General features: G+C 47.1%; 1 protein-coding gene across 2 annotated transcripts in view; it reads left to right on the plus strand.

Annotated features, from left to right (window-relative positions):
• The window catches only part of CLUH (clustered mitochondria homolog), a 256,366-nt gene that overhangs the window by 161,514 nt on the left and 75,655 nt on the right, over window positions 1-19,197 (plus strand). For both annotated transcript variants that reach the window (XM_082246213.1, XM_082246212.1), the window contains exons 14-15: window positions 3,254-3,406; window positions 10,202-10,264. In XM_082246213.1, the coding sequence (XP_082102339.1) occupies window positions 3,254-3,406; window positions 10,202-10,264 (216 nt within the window). The remainder of the gene's footprint in view (window positions 1-3,253; window positions 3,407-10,201; window positions 10,265-19,197) is intronic.

The following is a 19,197-nucleotide window of genomic DNA, read 5'->3' on the forward strand; positions in this document are numbered from 1 at the left end:
CACTCCGCATTGAAAGGGGGCGCGCTGTGGTCACTCCGCATTGAAAGGGGGCACGCTGTGTTCACTCTGCATTGAAAGGGGGCACGCTGTGGTCACTCTGCATTGAAAGGGGGCACGCTGTGTTCACTCTGCATTGAAAGGGGGCACGCTGTGTTCACTCTGCATTGAAAGGGGGCACGCTGTGTTCACTCTGCATTGAAAGGGGGCACGCTGTGTTCACTCTGCATTGAAAGGGGGCACGCTGTGGTCACTCTGCATTGAAAGGGGGCACGCTGTGGTCACTCCGCATTGAAAGGGGGCACGCTGTGGTCACTCTGCATTGAAAGGGGGCACGCTGTGGTCACTCTGCATTGAAAGGGGGCACGCTGTGGTCACTCTGCATTGAAAGGGGGCACGCTGTGTTCACTCTGCATTGAAAGGGGGCACGCTGTGTTCACTCTGCATTGAAAGGGGGCACGCTGTGTTCACTCTGCATTGAAAGGGGGCACGCTGTGGTCACTCTGCATTGAAAGGGGGCACGCTGTGGTCACTCTGCATTGAAAGGGGGCACGCTGTGTTCACTCTGCATTGAAAGGGGGCACGCTGTGTTCACTCTGCATTGAAAGGGGGCACGCTGTGTTCACTCTGCATTGAAAGGGGGCACGCTGTGTTCACTCTGCATTGAAAGGGGGCACGCTGTGTTCACTCTGCATTGAAAGGGGGCACGCTGTGTTCACTCCGCATTGAAAGGGGGCACGCTGTGGTCACTCCGCATTGAAAGGGGGCACGCTGTGGTCACTCCGCATTGAAAGGGGGGCACGCTGTGGTCAGTCTGCATTGAAAGGGGGCACACTATACCTTGATTACTGAAGGCCCCTTTCACACTTTTGTGACCTCAGTCACACAATTTTTTTTACAGCGTTTTTTGCCGCAAAGCAATGCCTATTACATTTATGCATACATTTTGTACGGCCCCCTAATGATTTTACAAAAATTTAAATGGCCCTTGGCAGAAAAAAGGTTCCCCACCCCTGCCCTAGACACACATGTAACCATTCAATCGCCCCTGGTGTTAACTCCTTACCTGCCAGTGTCAGTACAGTAACAGTGCATATTTTATTTTTAGCACTGATTGCTGTACATAATGTCGCTAATCCCCCCTCCCACAAAAGTGTCACGTTTTTTTTTCAGAAATGTTATAGCGCAAAAAAAAAAAAAAAAATCGCAGAGGTGATAAAATACCACCAAAAGAAAGCTCTAATTGTGGGTAAAAAAAGGACATCAATTTTATTTGGGTACAGCTTTGCAACAGCCACGCAATTGTCAGTAAAAATATCGGAAAAATGGCCTAGTCATTAAAGCGGAGTTCCGGGCACAAAAACAATATTTTTTTTTTGTGCTCCTCCGCTAGGTAGACCTCACCTGAAAAGGAATTGGATAGTTATTTTTTTTGTTTACTAACCTTTTAATTGAAGATCGTAAATACTCACCTCAGAGTACTTCCTCCCTCGGCGCCGCGGCTCACCCCGTCACTTCCTGTCTCGCTATGATTCCTGGGAGCTGAACGTCATAGCTCCCAGGAATCAATGCGACGACACCGGCCCCGCTCGTCATTTCCGGGCGACGCACCGGAAGTGACGAGAGGGGCCGGTGCAAGCGCATTCTGGGACAAGAAGACGCGGAAGAAGACACAGAAGAGGACCACGCCGGCTTCAGCTGCCCACAAGAGAGATGGAAACGCTGTGGAAGAAATTTTATAAGTAAGTATTTCTTCTAAAAGGTAAGTGCGAACCGGGACAGATCAGAGGCTAGCCATTGTGGAATGTACTAGCCCTGACTGTCCCGGGGGTATGTTTATTAAAAAATGACTTCTGTGCCCGGAACTCCGCTTTAAGGGGATAAAACCTTCCTGTCCTTAAGTGGTTATTGAATGATTAACGTTTCCAGCTGATAGCTACAGTGCATTTGGAAAGTATTCACAGCGCTTCACTTTTTCCAATTTTTATTATGTTACAGCCTTATTACGAAATGCATTAAATTCATTATTTTCCTCACAATTCTACAAACAATACCCCATAATGACAACGGGAAAGAAGTTTGTTTGAAATCTTTGCAAATGTATTGAAAATAAAGAATGAAAAATATCACATATACATAACTATTTACAGCCTTTGCTCAATACTTTGTTGAAACACCTTTGGCACCAATTACAGCCTCAAGTTTTTTGAGTATGATGCTACAAGCTTAGCACACCAATTTTTAGATGGTTTCTCCCATTCTTCTTTGCAGGACCTCCCGAGCTCCATCAGGTTGGATGGGGAGCATTGGTGCACAGCCATTTTTAGATCTCTCCAGAGATGTTCAATTGTGTTGTGCCTTTTACTGAGTAGTGACTTCTTTCTGGCCACCCAATACAGGCCTGATTGGTGGAGTGCTGCAGAGATGGTTGTTCTTCTGGAAGGTTCTCCTCTCTCCACAGAGAAACGCTGGAGCTCTGTTAGAGTAACCATTGGGTTCTTGGTCACCTCACTGACTAAGGCTCTTCTCCCACGATCGCTCATTTAGGCCGGGTGGCCTGCTCTAGGAAGAATCCCGGTGGTTCCAAACTAATTCCATTTATGGATGATTGAGGCCACTGTGCTCATTGGGACCTTAAATGCTGCAGAAAGTTTTCTGTACCCTTTCCCAGATCTGTGCCTCTATACAATCCTGTCTCGGAGGACCACAGATAATTCCATGGACTTCATGGCTTTTGTGCTCTGACATGCACTGTTAACTGTGTGATCATATATAGACACGTGTGTGCCTTCCCAAATCATGTCCAGTCAACTGATTTTACCACAGGTGGACTCCAATCAAGTTGTAGAAACATCTCAAGGATAATCAGTGGAAACAGGATGCACCTGAGCTCAATTTTGAGTGTCAAGACTGTAAATACTTATGTGCATGTGATTTTTTTTCTTTTAAATAATTTTGCAAAGACTTCACACAAACCTTTTTCACATTGTAATTGGGATATTGTTCGTAGAATTTTCAGGAAAATAATGAATTTAATCAATTTTGGAATAAGGCTAATTGCTCTGGCCATAAAGTGGATTAAATCTTCTGGGTGTGAAGTCAGTAAATGAAGTCTTGTTAATATAACGGGTGTTCTTTTTAACAAGACTACACACAAAGGGCAGGCATATTTTATGTTGATTTAGTGGGTACAGCTTTGTGTTTATACACTAAGTGCTCCATGTGGCAGTGTGTGATTATGTATCCTGTTTTACAGATTAAGGACTGCCTTGACCATAATGTAGTTCCAATGGATGGAGCCACCTTAGCTGAAGCTATGCATCAGAGAGGAATTAATATGCGTTACCTTGGAAAAGTCATAGAAATTGTAAAGAAGTTTCCTGTCCCATCCCAATTAGATCACGTCTATGTAAGTAATAAAGTCAGTTGTTGGCAGCAGATTGCAGGACTAAGGACAACAAAGCAGGACTGCAGAACGGCTGTATAACTGTGGACATTTGTCTATAGATCCACTGCTTTCTGAAGAAGGCAAAGTTATCTTTGGGTGCATTTATTAAAGTTGGTGTTATTCACAGAAAATGTTATGGCCATGTCTTTATTTAAAGGAAACCTGTGCTAAGAACAATGCGGGCAGCTGTTGCTGGCATGCTAAATATAAGCAAAATGATGAACCTGCTTACGACTTCTTTACCTTAGGTGCTGGCTCCCTCCCTCATGGCTTGCCTCCAGCTGCATTCACTTGAGATCAGAACTAATAACAGCTGTACACCAAATAGCAATTTGGTAATGAACTTTATTGTTCAAAGCACAATCTAAAAACAGCATCTTGTTCCAGGGTGTCTGAGATAGTACTAAAGCTACTAAATTACCCTGGCAGCCAGGCAGCTAACACTATTAGACGGGGAGGGGTCAGAAATTTCAGCCTTCTTACTTCCTTGTTACGGACTATAAATTGTTTTTTGTTGATTGAAGGGAACTAGAGACTGCAGGCGAAACAGTCTGGTTCTGCGACTGTTTCACATTGAGGTTTTCGAAACTGAAAGAAACAGGAAATATTTCTCTTACGTCCTCCGACAGTCGCCGTCCCTTCATAATCTTCACCAATGGGTAATTGACCTTTGCTCCGTAGGAGTAGCTAGGCAACAAGATTTGTTAATATCAAAGCTTTTAGCATATCACACCCCTAGGGGGCGGTCCCCTCAGTCAATACCTCCCTGCTTCCAGCATTCTCAACTCAGTTTTTCAATTGCCTAGCTTAGGAGTAGCTGGCTGTTCCTGTGCTGGGGCTTTCAGTCTCAGCCTTCTATCCTCTTTTTGATTTTATTTCAAGTATTTTTCTCTTTCTTTTACTTAGCTGTTTTTTCTCAGCATTAGTTTAGTTTTCTTCGGATGAAGATGATCATGCGGAGCTGGGTCTCGGACTGGCCACCCTGGATCCCAGGGCTGAGAGCCAGGGGTTTCCCCAGCCTGCCATCGAGCGTTCAGCTCAGGTTTCCCTGGCAAATTGAACGACCCATCCCTGTTCGCTGCAGGGATGCTGCCTGTGAGGTGGCTACCTCACCGGACGCCATTTGCGGTTTCGCACCGCAGTCCACTGCGTCCTGGCTGCGACACTCCCTGTCCTCAGTACAGCGGTTTGGTCGCTAGAGAAGGCTCCCCACGCCATCCGGAATGGTAAGTGTTTTTCTATGTGGGGACCTGTCTGTTTGGGTGTCAGTCTGTGACTGTGTGACCCGCATGTCTGTGTAAGTGCTGAGCTCCCTGTCAGATTCCTGTGATAGCTGCCTTTCTGTGGGCTGCGGGGGGGGGCTCTCCCGCTCTGCTGTGTGAGATGTATGGGGCAGACTGGGCTCAGACATGCTGTGCGGCGACCGCTGATGCGGCCTGCCATTTTTTTCGGCAAACTGTGGTGACCGGCCCTGTGTGGTACAGCGCAGTGTTTTATCGCTCATACAAGCACATGTCGGCGCCATTTTCTTATTGCCTAAATTCCCTCAGCCGAGCGGCCATGTTTGTGAAGCCTTCATAGGCTATATAGGGCGGTCAGTCATTGCATCACTTCCTTTTTTACTGGAACAGCGATCGGTGGCAGCAGCTGTGTGGTCTCTCCAGGTTTTTACCTTCCTTATCCTGTATTTCCTTGCTCAGTGCTCCTTATCCCTGCGGGGGTCGGTACATCCAGTAGTGTGCGGTGGGCTGCGCTCGCCGCGGTCTTAAAGGGGCAGTCCTTTATTTCAGTTGATACTGGGGCATGGATTCTCAGGATTGCAAGTTTCCACCCACCCTGGTGGGGGGCCAAGGGGCTGCTGCATCCCCCGAGGGGGCTGATCTGGCTGCTGTTGTAGCGAACTTGGCTTCTCAGGTGCAGATGCTAATGGCTGATCGATCCGCAAAACGGCCCAGGTTATCTATTTCCTCTGATTCAGAGGGCGATGGGGCTGCTATGGCTGGAGTGCCCTTCTCAGGGTCTTGTTCATCTCTGGACCTTGTAGGGTCTGAGGGGGAGGCTGAGGTAGGAGTTGATACTTCTCCCCCTTGCTCGCCTGAAGAACTTGCACTCATGGATGAGTTGATTACTTCTATCAAGGAAACACTGCGTCTGCAGGATGAACCAAGTCGTCCTGCTTTGATGTCCTCTTATGGGACGCAAAGGTAACGCAAAACAGCGCAGGCTTTTCCCTGCCCTGCGGAATTTCAGCGTGCTGTTGATGAGCAATGGCGCAATTTAAAGAAGCCCTTTACTGTGCCAAGTAAGTTCAAGCTGCGTTATCCATTTACACCCACCACTGATGAGCGTTGGTGTGTGCCGCCTCAGGTGGATCACGCGGTGGCAGTTTTGAATAAATCTACTGCGATTCCTGCTGAGGATACCCCGGTGTTCCGGGACCCTACGGACAGGAGATTGGAGTCTCTGGCCCGTCATGCTTATACGGTTGCTGGTTCTATGCTGAAGCCTATTTTTGCTTCCATTATGGCAGCCCAAGCTATTGCGGATTGGACACAGGTGCTCAGGCGCACCCTGGTGGCTGACTCTGCTCCGCCGACAACATTGGCTATGGTAGATCAAATTCATCAGGGTGTCATGTATTTGTGCGATGCGGACTTGGATTTGGTCCCTTTGGCTGCACGCCTCTCCAGTGTAGCGGTGTTGAACCATCGCCTGATATGGCTGAAATGTTGGTCGGTTGACCAATCCTCTCGCAAGACTCTAGCTAATCTTCCCTACGCGGGATCTCGCCTTTTTGGCGAGTCTTTGGATACTCTGATAAAAGGAATTTCCGGGGGTAAGAGCACTCTCTTACCCCACACTCACAAGAATAAGTCGGTTCGCGGTAAGAAGAATACCTCGTTTAGACCCTCTCAGGGGTCCTTTCGTGCTTTTCGGTCGCAATACAAGGGCAAGTCCTTCAAGGGCCAAGGCTCCCAGAAGAAGCCGTGGGCAGGTAAGCTGAAGTCCAGCCAGTCCGGGTCCGCTGCCCATACCAATTCGGCCTGAAGGGGCGCCCTCACCCGGTTCTGGGGTGGGGGGACGTTTGCTCGGTTTTCTTCAACCCTGGCTGGCCCGCATTCGGGACAGGTGGGTTCAGGAAATCGTTCGATCTGGATACAAGATCGAGTTTCTCTCTCGGCCGGCGAGCAGATTTTTCCCCTCAAATCTTCAGCTGTCTCCGGAGCGTTTGCAGGATCTGCACCTGGCGGTGCGGGACCTGCGGGCCCAGGGAGTGGTGGTTCCGGTGCCTCATCGGGACAGATTTCGGGGGTTCTACTCCAATCTGTTCACTGTGCCCAGAAAGGAGGGCAAGGTACGTCCGATTCTGGACTTGAAAGCTCTGAACCGCTTTGTGCGGGTTCGCAAGTTCCGCATGGAATCCCTGCGCTCGGTGGTGGCTGCCCTGGTTCCGGGGGAATTCATGGCCTCCATCGACTTGAAGGATGCGTACCTTCACATCCCCATTTTCGAGGGTCACCAGAGGTACCTTCGATTCGCCATTGCGGAGGATCATTACCAATTTGTGGCGTTACCCATCGGTCTCGCTTCGGCTCCGTGGGTTTTCACCAAGGTGCTTGCGCCGGTCCTGGCTTTGAGAGCCCAGGGCATCTCTGTCTTGGGGTATCTGGACGATATCTTGCTTCGGTCTGCGACCAGTCAGGGCCTGGTGAACGACCTGTCCACCACGATGCAGACTCTGCAGGAATTCGGCTGGACGATACATTTTCCAAAATCAACGTTGTGTCCGTCGGTTCGTCTTCCCTACCTGGGGATGATCCTGGACTCTGTTCAAGCAAAGGTCTTCCTACTGGAAGACAAGCTCCGGACGCTTCAGGACGAGGTCAGGTCCCTCAGGGACACTCAGTGCTCGTCCCTCCGGACATGTATGAGGTGTCTGGGATTGATGGTCTCGGCTTTCGAGGCGATTCCCTTCGCCCAGTTTCACACGCGGGGTCTTCAGGGCGGAGATCCTGGCCAAGTGGGACGGGCGTCCCCAATCTCTGGATCTGCGAATTTCGTTGAGCCGCCACACCCGAAGGGGTCTTTTGTGGTGGCTCCAGTCCCCGGCGGTGTCGGGGGGCAAGTCCTTTCGTCCTTTGTCGTGGACGGTGATCACCACGGATGCCAGCCTGTCGGGCTGGGGTGGTGTTCTGGGCGTTCTATCCGCCCAGGGAACTTGGTCGGAGGAGGAGTCCTCCCTTCCGATCAACATTCTGGAATTGCGAGCGATAAAACTTTGCCTTCTGCATTGGTCGGAACGGCTTCAGGGCCGTCCGGTTCGGGTTCAGACGGACAATGCCACAGCGGTGGCCTACATCAACCATCAAGGGGGCACCAGGAGTGCCCGTGCGGCACGGGAAGTAAACGACATTCTGTCGTGGGCCGAGACGCACGTTCCAGCGATAACGGCTGTGCACATTCCGGGGGTGGAGAACTGGCAGGCGGACTATCTGAGTCGCCAGACCCTGGACCAGGGAGAGTGGTCCCTTCACCCGGATGTCTTCCAGAAGTTGTGCGCGAAGTGGGGTCTTCCGGATGTGGACCTGTTCGCGTCTCGTCTGAACAACAAGGTGGAAAGGTTCGTGGCAAGGACGCGCGATCCGCGGGCGGACGCCCCGGACGCGTTGGTGGCGCCCTGGCATCAGTATCGCCTGATGTATGCCTTCCCTCCGATTCAACTGTTGTCCAGGTTCCTTCGCAGGTTAACCTCGGAACCGCATACGGTGATTCTGGTGGCACTGGACTGGCCTCGCCGGTCTTGGTACGCAGACCTCGTAAATCTGGCAGTCGACGCTCCGTGGCGTCTGCCGCTTCGGGAAGACCTTCTGTCGCAGGGACCGATATTCCATCCTGCTTTACAGTCGCTGGCTTTGACGGCATGGCTGTTGAGAGCCAGGTCCTGAGGGATAGGGGTCTCTCCCCTGAGGTCGTCCCTACTTTGATTAAGGCTAGAAAAGCTTCTTCCGGTAAGATATACTACCGTACTTGGAAAGCGTACTTCGCTTGGTGTGAGTCCAGGGGGTTTTCTCCGCGCTCATACTCGGTGTCGAGAGTGTTGGCTTTCCTCCAAACTGGAGTGGACCAGCGTTTGGCGCTGGCCACGATTAAGGGTCAGATTTCTGCGCTGGCCGTTCTTTTTCAGCGCCCAGTGGCGTCTAATTCGTTGATTCACACTTTTGTTCAGGGGGTGCGACACTTGGCCCCTCCTAGGAGGGAGCCTTTGCCTCCATGGGACTTGAACCTTGTTCTGTCCGTGTTGCAACATGCTCCTTTTGAAAAGATCAGGGAGATCTCGTTGTCTCTGTTGTCCAAAAAGGTTGCCTTTTTGGTGGCTATAACTTCGGCTCGTAGGGTGTCGGAGCTGGCGGCTTTGTCCTGCAGCTCTCCCTACTTGGTGATTCACTTGGATAAGGTGGTCTTGCGACCTAACCCTTCCTTTCTTCCGAAGAGGATCTCGGAATTTCACCTGAATGAGGACATTGTCTTGCCTTCGCTTTGCGCGAAGCCTAAGCATCCGAAGGAGGTGGCTTTGCATGCCTTGGATGTTGTTCGGGCGATCAGGGTTTACCTGTCATCGACTAAGTCTTTTCGCAAGTCGGATTCCCTATTCGTCCTTCCAGAGGGACCTCGGAAGGGCATGGCGGCGTCGGCTGCTACCATCGCCAAATGGATCAGACAGACGATTGTGCAAGCCTATGCTTTGAGGGGGAAGGTTCCTCCTTTCCCTGTGAAGGCGCACTCTACCAGATCTCTGAGTACGTCTTGGGCCTATCGTCATCAGGCTTCTGTGGCCCAGGTTTGTAAGGCGGCGACTTGGTCGTCCGTTCACACCTTCTCCAAATTTTACAAAGTGGATGTTCAGGCATCGGCAGATGCTTCCTTTGGCCGTAAAGTTCTTAGTGCGGCAGTGCCTTAGGGTCCCTTGTTTGGGCCCTTGGCTGTTGGGGTGTTTTTACCCCTGGGTCACTTGTTCTTCCTGGGTTGTTGCTCTTACTTTGGTAAGGTTCCTTTCTCTGATGTGGGTACTGCGTTGCTTTATGCGCGGCTGCGTTTTTTTCCCACCCCTCATGTCTACACTGCTCTGGGACGTCCCATTGGTGAAGATTATGAAGGGGCGGCGACTGTCAGAGGACGTAAGAGAAAACTGAATTTATGTAAAATCTTACCGTAAAATTCCTTTCTCTGAGTCCTCCGACAGTCGCCACCCCCGCCCCTCTTTTGGGGTTTGTTTATGTACTCTACTGCTATGCTACCAAACTGAGTTGAGAATGCTGGAAGCAGGGAGGTATTGACTGAGGGGACCGCCCCCTAGGGGTGTGATATGCTAAAAGCTTTGATATTAACAAATCTTGTTGCCTAGCTTCTCCTACGGAGCAAAGGTCAATTACCCATTGGTGAAGATTATGAAGGGGCGGCGACTGTCGGAGGACTCAGAGAAAGGAATTTTACGGTAAGATTTTACAAAAATTCCATTTTCCTATGGCCACCATAGACTTTATTAGCTCACCAGTCTTCCTGCATAGGAGTTCACCTGATATTTCATGTTCATCTTTTGTCATCATAAACACAGAAATACAGCTTTTCACCCTGTTTTAACCAGATATATCTGAAACCAATGTATATTTTTGATTGCACGGCTTCTGGGTGTTTAAATTTATACGTTTTTATAGTGATTAAAACAAATTATGATTGTGTTTGTTCATCTTTTGTCAGAAAATCTTAATTAGTGAAATGATTACAAGATCTGCAAAGCACGTTTTCAAGACATATCTGCAGGTAATACATATTTTTACAAAGCGGATTTGCTAAAATGTCGTTTTTAGTGGCACTATTTTATCTTTTTAGTACATTAGCTAATTTTAGGACATAGGAATATTTTGTGTGCTATTAGTAATTTTTAAGAAATAACAATGGTTAGAGGCTATATTATTTTATGCTTTGGATCAAGATTCCACATCTGGGCCTAGAAGTCAAGATTCCAATATAGAAAGTCAATATGAGGACAAATTATGCTGCTTTAAAATTAATTGACCAATCTCCTTTGTAAGAGCACCAAATAGAGCTAGATGACTGTATGCACATGGATTTTTTTTTTTTTACTTTTTCAACTTTTTGTGAACTTTTATGGGTCCATTCACACAAGTTAGCACTTTATAATAACGCGGCTGGTGTGCGGTCCGGTGGGAATTACTGCTCTGTACAGCACGTTCCCTTTTTTTTTTTACTTAAATGCCACACATTTCAGTAAGGTAAACTGCCTGCTGTGCTGCAGTGTGTGAAATAAACATAGTGATCACACTATTTTTTTATCGCACCGTGCCCACACATCCCCGCAGTGGTGTAAATCGGGCACACAGGAGACCAGGCATTTTGCCTTGTCATGAGGTGGAACTGCACTGCGCAATAACCACCCAGCGCAGTTCGCTGCATCTGGTGTGAATGGGGCCTTATATGCCAACCTAGCATAGGGGCTGTGCAAAGTTGAGCTCTTTTCCTCCTCGTTTTTTATAGAACAAACCGATCTACACACAGGTACTCAGGAGGTATAAAATCAGCGATTTTTCTGATTCCTTCATCCTTATTTATGACTTTGAGGAGGGGCAGGACAAATGTTCTAACATATACTCTTTTTTTTATTTTTTTTTTTTTTTATTTTTAAATCAGTATTTAACTTCTCATTCATTTTTTTGAGTGTATTTGTCAAAACTGTTGGTTCAGTGGTGTTGTATTAACCTAAAGCCCACCTCTAGGATATTGGCAACTCTCTCTACCCCCCGCCTGCCCTCCCTCCAACTAACGGCTGGTATTAACCCCTTTGCGCCTGAAGATAAAACAAATGTTAATGCCCAAGCACAATTTTACAACTTTGACATGTGAGAAAAACCGTACATATCATCAAAACTACTTTGTGCATCCTGGTGGATTATACCGCATTTTTTCAGGACAAATTGGGCTTTTATTTGTTGGTAAATGGTAATGAAAATCTTTAAAATTGGAAAAATGTTTTCATCATGAAAGGACAACTGGCCCAAAATAGTAATTTAGCTGTATATTTCTGGCTACTACTATAACCTTCCCTTAAAAACAACCCAAAATAAATTCTCCTGCTCCTGACATTTGCAGTGATACCAAATATGTGTGTATTTTATGTACAGGGGTTTTTTTTTTTTTTATAATCCTACCTAAAACACACTGATGCTAATTTAAAAAAAATAAATAAATCCTGCCCCCATTAAATTATTTTTACGCACTTTTTTTCTCTGTGCCATTAAGGGAGAGAACACAGGGGCAAGCTTCACAGTGACTGATCAGAGGCTATCCCAGCAATTAGGTGACCCCGAATGGGGAGATCCAGGTCCCGATTGTTGGTACGGGGCCCAGGACTCCCCCCTGGTCTCTATGCTGGGACTGCGCCATGTGGCGCGCCTCCTGCACAAGGTCGGATACGCAAATATGCGGCCCGCATATAAACAGCCAAGTCCAGTGGGGCCGCATATTTGTGTATGCTTGGCGCCAAAGGGTAAAAAAAATAAAACAAAAAGCTTGCCCGAGTGCCTTTTTTACTTGAATCCACAATCCTGTTAAAATTCTTCTCTTGTCTGCTTACTTCCTTGGGTTCTTCTTCGGCTGTTCACTTCAGTGCCTGCTTGATGTGGATACGTCCTATTGGTGGAGTAAATTCTGGAGAGAGGACCAGCAGCTAGGTCCTCTCTCATAGTTTATAGAGGCAGTAGCAGGGCTGTGGAGTCTTAGAGTCGGAGGAAATTTTGGGTACCTGGAGTCGGGGTCGACAAACAATGCACCGACTCCTACTAAATTTAGATTGGAATTTAAAAAAAGCAAGTTTAAATGTCCCAATTCACAAAAAGTTATAATTAATGACTTAGTATAAGGAAACTTACAATTGAGGAGGCCAAATGTAAAAAGGAAGAACTACAGAAAGTTCTGAAAGGACGTTTTGTCTTCCTTAAAATGGATGCATGCACACCTCACAGAGTCAATTATTTTGCTATTAATGTTAGATTTGTGGATGAAAATAACAAAACAATAACACGGACCCTCGGATTAAAGGACACTCAGGCACATCACACCAGTGATTACCTTCAGAAGTTAGTGGAGGGTGTTCTAGAAGATTTTGAAATTACAAAGGAACAGATTTTATGTGTTGTGACAGATAACACTTCTGACATGTTGAGCACAATTGAGAAGATGAACGCAGATGAAGAAGGTAACAAACGGATATTAGAGTTAGAGGAAGTTCTTAACAACCCCCTATTTCCCCCTGGACTAAATATCAAAGCCTTCCATTGGTGGCTTAACCGGTTGCCGACCGCAGCACGACTATGTACTGCGGCGGTCAGCCCCGGCCACGCAGAGTGACGTATGGATACGTCACTCGCCTGTCACTGACTTGCGAGCCTATTGCGGGCACGCGCCCGCCGAGGCGCTCGCCCGCCGCGGCTCGTTCACAGACAAGTCAGTGCGTGTGTCCGGCGGACTCGATGTCCGCCGGTCACACTACGATCGCTCCTGTGAAGGGAGAAAGGCGGAGCGGCTTATGTAAACAAGCCGCCCGTCATTCTCCCTGGTGTAAAAATGAAGATCAGACAGTTCTACTATGTAGAACTGTTGATCTTTGTTTTTACACCAATAGCAATGTCCCTGCACAGTTAGAAACACGCCCCTAGGACACACTTAACCCCTCCCTGTCCAATAAAGTTAACCCCTTCCCTGCCAGTGTCATTTTTGCAGTAACAGTGCATATGTATAGCACTGATTACTGCAGTAATGTCACTGGTACCCCCAAAAGTGTCAAAAATGTCAGTCAAGGGTCCGATCTGTCCGCCGCAATGTCGCAGTACCGCAAAAAAAATCGCAGATCGCCGCCATTACTCGTTAAAAAAAAAAAACACCAAAAATGACAAAAATCTTTCCCTTTGTTAGTAAACGCGATAACTTTTGCGCAAACCAATCAAAATACGCTTTTTGCGATTTTTTTTTTTTTTTACCAAACATATGTAGCGTAAAACAATTTGGCTGAAAATGTTAAAAAATTATGATTTTTACATTTTTTTTGGGGGGAATTTCATATAAAAAAATGTGAAAAATATTGTTTTTGCAAAAATTACGCTCTTTTTTTGTTTATAGCGCATGATCAAAAAATCGCACAGGTGATCAAATACCACCAAAAGAAAGCTCTGTTTGTGGGAAAAAAAGGACGTGAAATTCGTTTAGGTACAGCGTCGCACGACCGCGCAATTGTCCGTCAGTCACGCAGTAAAAAATCGCAAAAAAAACCCTGGTCTTTTAGCAGCCAAATCCTCCGGGGCTTAAGTGGTTAACAAGGGCCTATTTCGCATTGGACACTTCTTTAACTCCATGGGGCCCCTTTCTTTTCCCACACTGTCAATTTCCTCAAAATGCCCCTCACTGAGAGATATCGCCACTTCAAGATATCACATTTCCTCCACTCCATATGGGACGATAAACCTGACCCTCCACAAATCACTCTTTATGAGCGCTGGTGCTCGGAAACCAGGGACCCAAGAGGAGGGATTTCCCTCATCTATTCAATACTATCCAACAGCGATGTCAAACCTGCATATGCGCTAGCCTGGGAGAGGGACCTGGAAGTGGAGTGGGACCTGGACGACTGGGGTTTTCGCCTTCAACGCTCCTTTACAGGTATACTGAATGTTTCTCTCATCGAAGCTAATGTTAAATTGCTCACCAAATGGTACATGGTCCCTACCCGCATTGCGGCCATGTTTCTAAACGCCTCTCCGCAGTGCTTTAGGGGCTGCGGTTTATCTGGTGATCACTTGCACACTTGGTGGGCCTGCCCCAAGATTAGGCTATTCTGGAATACATTATTCCAGATCATTCGTAAAGTACTTGATCACCCGATTGCTCAGTCCCCACAAATTGCACTTCTCAACGTCAAGGTCCCTAAACTCTCTAAACCTGCTCAGAAACTCCTCCATTTTATGCTCCTGGGAGCCAAACTCACCATAGCCAGAGCATGGAAAACACCCAGGGTGTCCATCAGGGAAACCAAACTTCAGATCTCCTGGATTATGTCACAGGAAAAAATCTCTGGTATTATCAATAATAATAATGTGGTTAAATTTGAGACCATCTGGGAACCCTGGGCTAAATATGTACGTGTTTCTATTTGATCTGGCCGCCAGACCCTCTTTCTTTTTCCTCCTTTTCTCTCCTTATTTCAGCTAACCTCTTGAGCCTCCTATGCTCTTATTCCCTTCTACCCCCTTCCAGTCTATCCTACCTTACTCCCCCCCCCCCCACCCTTCTTTGCAGCCCTACCACTCTTGGGGGCTTTCTCTGGAAGGGGAATGTGTTGGACCCATATGTCTCGCCACCCATTGGGGGCATGGTGTCCCCTCATACTTCCCCTCCTGGAGATACCCTCCGCCTTACCTCGTATATTGCCTGTGGTTTATTCTTGGGCTTTGCATCCCTCTATATGGGGACTCGACCCTCTGCATCCTGTTTCAGCTCCCATAGCGTGTTGGGGTGGATCTTTGGACTACCCTCTTTGACCTCAACACAGTCGGTTAATGGATATGCCCCCCCTCGAATGTTAGTACTCCTCAATTTTATATGTATGGTATTCAGGACCATGTCTAGCCTGATCGTTTTACCATGTTTGTTGTATTTTGTACTTGACTTTTTCTCAATAAAAATCAATGAAAGAAAAGAGTTAGAGGAAGACGGTTCTGCAAGTATTGGAGAAAATATAGAAACTGAAGAGAATGCTAACATTTTTTTAGACAACTTTGTTGAAGAAGCATTGAAGCTTGCTACTATTCATCATATGCGATGTGCTGTTCATACACTGCAACTTGCCATAAGAGATGGATTAAATGATCGCCATACAGCTACACTAATTGGCAAATTACGGCAAGTAACTGTTGCAGCCAGGGCCCCGAAAACAGATGCAATTTTGAAAAGACGTGCAGGAAAAGGAGCCATTTTGGATCAAATAACTCGCCGGGGAAGCACTTATTTAATGGTGAATCGTTTGCTTGAACTTAGACTTCATAGAAGAAATGGACAATGAAAATCTTGCATTAACTGAAAGCCAGTGGACCCAAACAAAAGAGCTGGAGAACCTTCTTTCTCACCCCTTCACTGACACCAAGAGGTTGCAATGTGATGATCTAACCCTGGGTAAATTCCTCTTGTAATGGAAGAGCCTGTTATATCGCCTGAACAAAAATGGAGGGTTAATAGCTGAGGGCATTGCATCTTCAATGATGAAAAGAGTGAGTCTTTTGCTGGAAAAATAAATCTTGTTAGTTGAAGAAGCCATCCATGTTTATCCACAGATCGTTAGTGATGTGGCCACAATAGTTACTGCAATGCCACCGTCCCAAGTCAGTGTCGAAAGATTAATACATATTAATACAGAGGAGTCGGAGTCGGAAGTACAAAAAACTGAGGAGTCTGAGTCGGAACATTATCTACCGACTCCACAGCCCTGGGCAGGAGAACTCATGGGGGTGGTGGGGAGACCAGTGCCCAGGAAGATTAGAAGCTAGTAAAAATGCCTGAACACCAGCTTGTCTAATTGAGGAAATTGTGACTGATCTATTAGGCTGCAAGGTGGCTTAATGAGAGATGTTTTGAATTAAGACTGAGGAGTAAGGTAATTGATGCACAATGTAACAGACACACAGGACAGACTTTAATTCCTAAATCCCCATTAGATTAGATTAGTAGGTCCAATGCCCGGAGGGTGTGGAGATGCGACTCGGTGTACATCTTGTGATATGTATGCGTTCCTCGATCATGGGGTCAAGGGCGAATACAAATGTGCAAAATGTAAGCACGTTGCTTCCCTGGAAGCTCAGGTCCTGAATCTAGGGAGGCAGCTGGCAACACTGAGCCGAATGTCCATACCGAAGGAGAGCTGGGATCATACCAGTCAGGCGCAGGCAGGGGCCTGCTCAGAGGTGGGCGGAGTAATGGAGGTGCAGGCATCAGAGTAGAGGGGTGACAGGAGGGGTAGAAGAGGACAAGGCAAGGAGGCTGATCCTGGGCTGGAGCACCCCAATAGATACGCCCCGTTGCGTGATGTTGGGGAAACCAGTCGGGGACCAGCATTGCTGGAGCAGAGCGACGCCCCTAGCTGCCAAGGAAAGAACTCCTCCAGTGAGGCCGGGAGAAAGGGAAAGGAAAGACAGGTGCTGGTGGTAGGGGACTCAATTATTAGGACAGACAGTGCAATCTGCCACAAAAACCGTGTGCGCCGAACAGCCTGTTGTTTACCGGGCGCTCGGGTTCGGCACATCGCGGATCGGGTGGACAGATTACTGGGTGGGGCTGGGGAAGACCCAGCTGTCATGGTACACGTGGGTACCAATGACATAGGAAGAGGAAGATGGAAAGTCCTAAACTATTCAGGGACTTAGGAGCTAAGTTGAGGACTAGGACCTCCAAGGTAGTATTTTCAGAAATACTACCTGTACTTCGAGCCACACCAGAGAGGCAGAGGGAGATTAGGGAAGTTAACAAGTGGCTGATTAGCTGGTGTAGTAAGGAGGGTTTCGGGTTCCTGGAGAACTGGGCCGACTTCTCAGTCGGCCTCCGACTCTTTGGTAGGGACGGATTGCACCTAAATGGGGAGGGTGCAACCGTACTGGGTGAGAAGATGGCCGAAAAGTTAGCGGGGCTTTTAAACTAGGTGATGGGGGGGGGGGGGAGGGTACAGATGTAGAATTAGCCAGTGGAAAGCAAGATTCAGAGGGCAGAAATGGGGACATTAGCGGTAGGGTGTTCGGAGCTCCTAAACCTAGGGGGGGTGGGGGGGATGGGGAAAAAAATCAAGAAAGCAGCCTAAAAACATCAAATGAGGTTGTATGTAACCGGTCAAAATTACGAGGCTTGTATACCAATGCCAGAAGCCTGGCTAAAAAGATGGGAGAGCTTTAGCTGCTGATGTTTGAGGACTTAGATTTTGTGGGGATAACTGAGACTTGGTTTGACAGCTCTCATGACTGGATGGCGACCATTCAGGGGTATTCCCTTTATCGCAGAGATAGAGAAGGTAAAAAAGGGGGAGGGGTATGTCTGTATATTAAGAACAGTGTACAGGTAAAGTAAATATGAGGGATGATATTAATAATGGAACTATGGACGAGGCAGAATCCCTATGGGTAGAACTTAAAAGGAAAGGCACTGTGGGGAAGGTAATATTTGGCGTATGCTATAGGCCCCCCAACGAGAGGGAGGAGGGGGAGGCGGACCTCCTTTTACAGATAGGATTGGCAGCAAGGATGAGAAATGTCATTATAATGGGGGATTTTAATTCTCCAGATATAGACTAGGCAGAAGGAACCGTGCATTCAGCCAAGGCTCGGCAGTTCCTAAATGTTTTGCAGGGCAATTTCATGGGTCAGATGGTGAATGCACCGACAAGAAACAATGCGGTACTTGACCTACTGATTACCAACAATACAGACCTGCTCACGGATATAGAAATACGGGACAACTTAGGAAACAGTGACAATAGGTCAATTAGTTTCAGTATTATAGTAATAGTAAACACAAGGGCAATATAAGGACACTGAATTTCAAGAGCCAATTTCCCAAAACTGCGCTCTCTGCTAGAAAATATCAAATGGGATAGAATCCTGGGAACAAAGTACACGGAGGAAAAATGGTAATGCTTCAAATGCATACTTAACAAAGGGATTGACCAGTGCATTCCAAAGGGAAATAAATTTAAAAGAGCAAAACTAAACCCTGGGTGGCTACATTCCAACATAAAAATGCATATTAATGCTAAAGGAAAGGCCTTCAAAAAATACAAGACTGAGGGGTCATTGGCAGCATTCTAGCATTACAAAGAGTGTAATAAGAAATGTAAAGACGAAATCAGGGTGGCTAAAATAGAACACGAGAGACATATAGCGGAAGAGAGAAACAAGAACCCCAAGAAATTCTTTAAGTATATAAACCGTAAGAAAGCGGGGCCAGAACACATTGGCCCCATAAAAGATAAGAGAGTTTTGGCCACAGAGGACAGGGAAAAGGCGGTAGTGTTAAATAATTTCTTCTCTTCAGTCTTCACAAAAGAATTGGGGGGCTACACTAACCCAGCTTGTAAGGCCAAACTAAACAACACACCTCAGGAAATACCGCCATGGCTAACAGAAGATAGACTTAGAACTAAACTAGAGTAACTTAACATAAATAAATCACCGGGACCGGATGGCTTGCACCCGAGGGTTCTTAAAGAGCTCAGCCAGGTGATTGCCAGACCATTATTCTTGATCTTTAAGGATAGTTTACAGACGGGTATGTTGCCAGCTCATTGGAAAAAAGCCAACGTGGTACCAATATTTAAAAAGGGGCCGAGATATATCCCGGGTAAGTATAGGCCGGTCAGCCTAACATCAGTAGTCTGCAAGATTTTGGAGGGGATGTTAAGGGACCACATACAAGACTTTAGTAATGAAAACGGTATTATTAGTAGTAATCAGTATGGATTCATGAAAAATCGTTCTTGCCAAACCAATCTATTAACCTTCTATGATGAAGTGAGCTACCACCTAGGTAAAGGTAAGCCTGTGGATGTGGTGTACCTGGACTTTGCAAAGGTCTTTGACACTGTTCCCCACAAACGCTTACTGTTCAAACTAAGGAAGGTAGGTATGGACCATAAGGTGAGTACCTGGATA

This window comes from Pelophylax lessonae, assembly GCF_965119305.1.
Source record: "Pelophylax lessonae genome assembly, chromosome: 2".
Classification (NCBI taxonomy): Eukaryota; Metazoa; Chordata; class Amphibia; order Anura; family Ranidae; genus Pelophylax; species Pelophylax lessonae.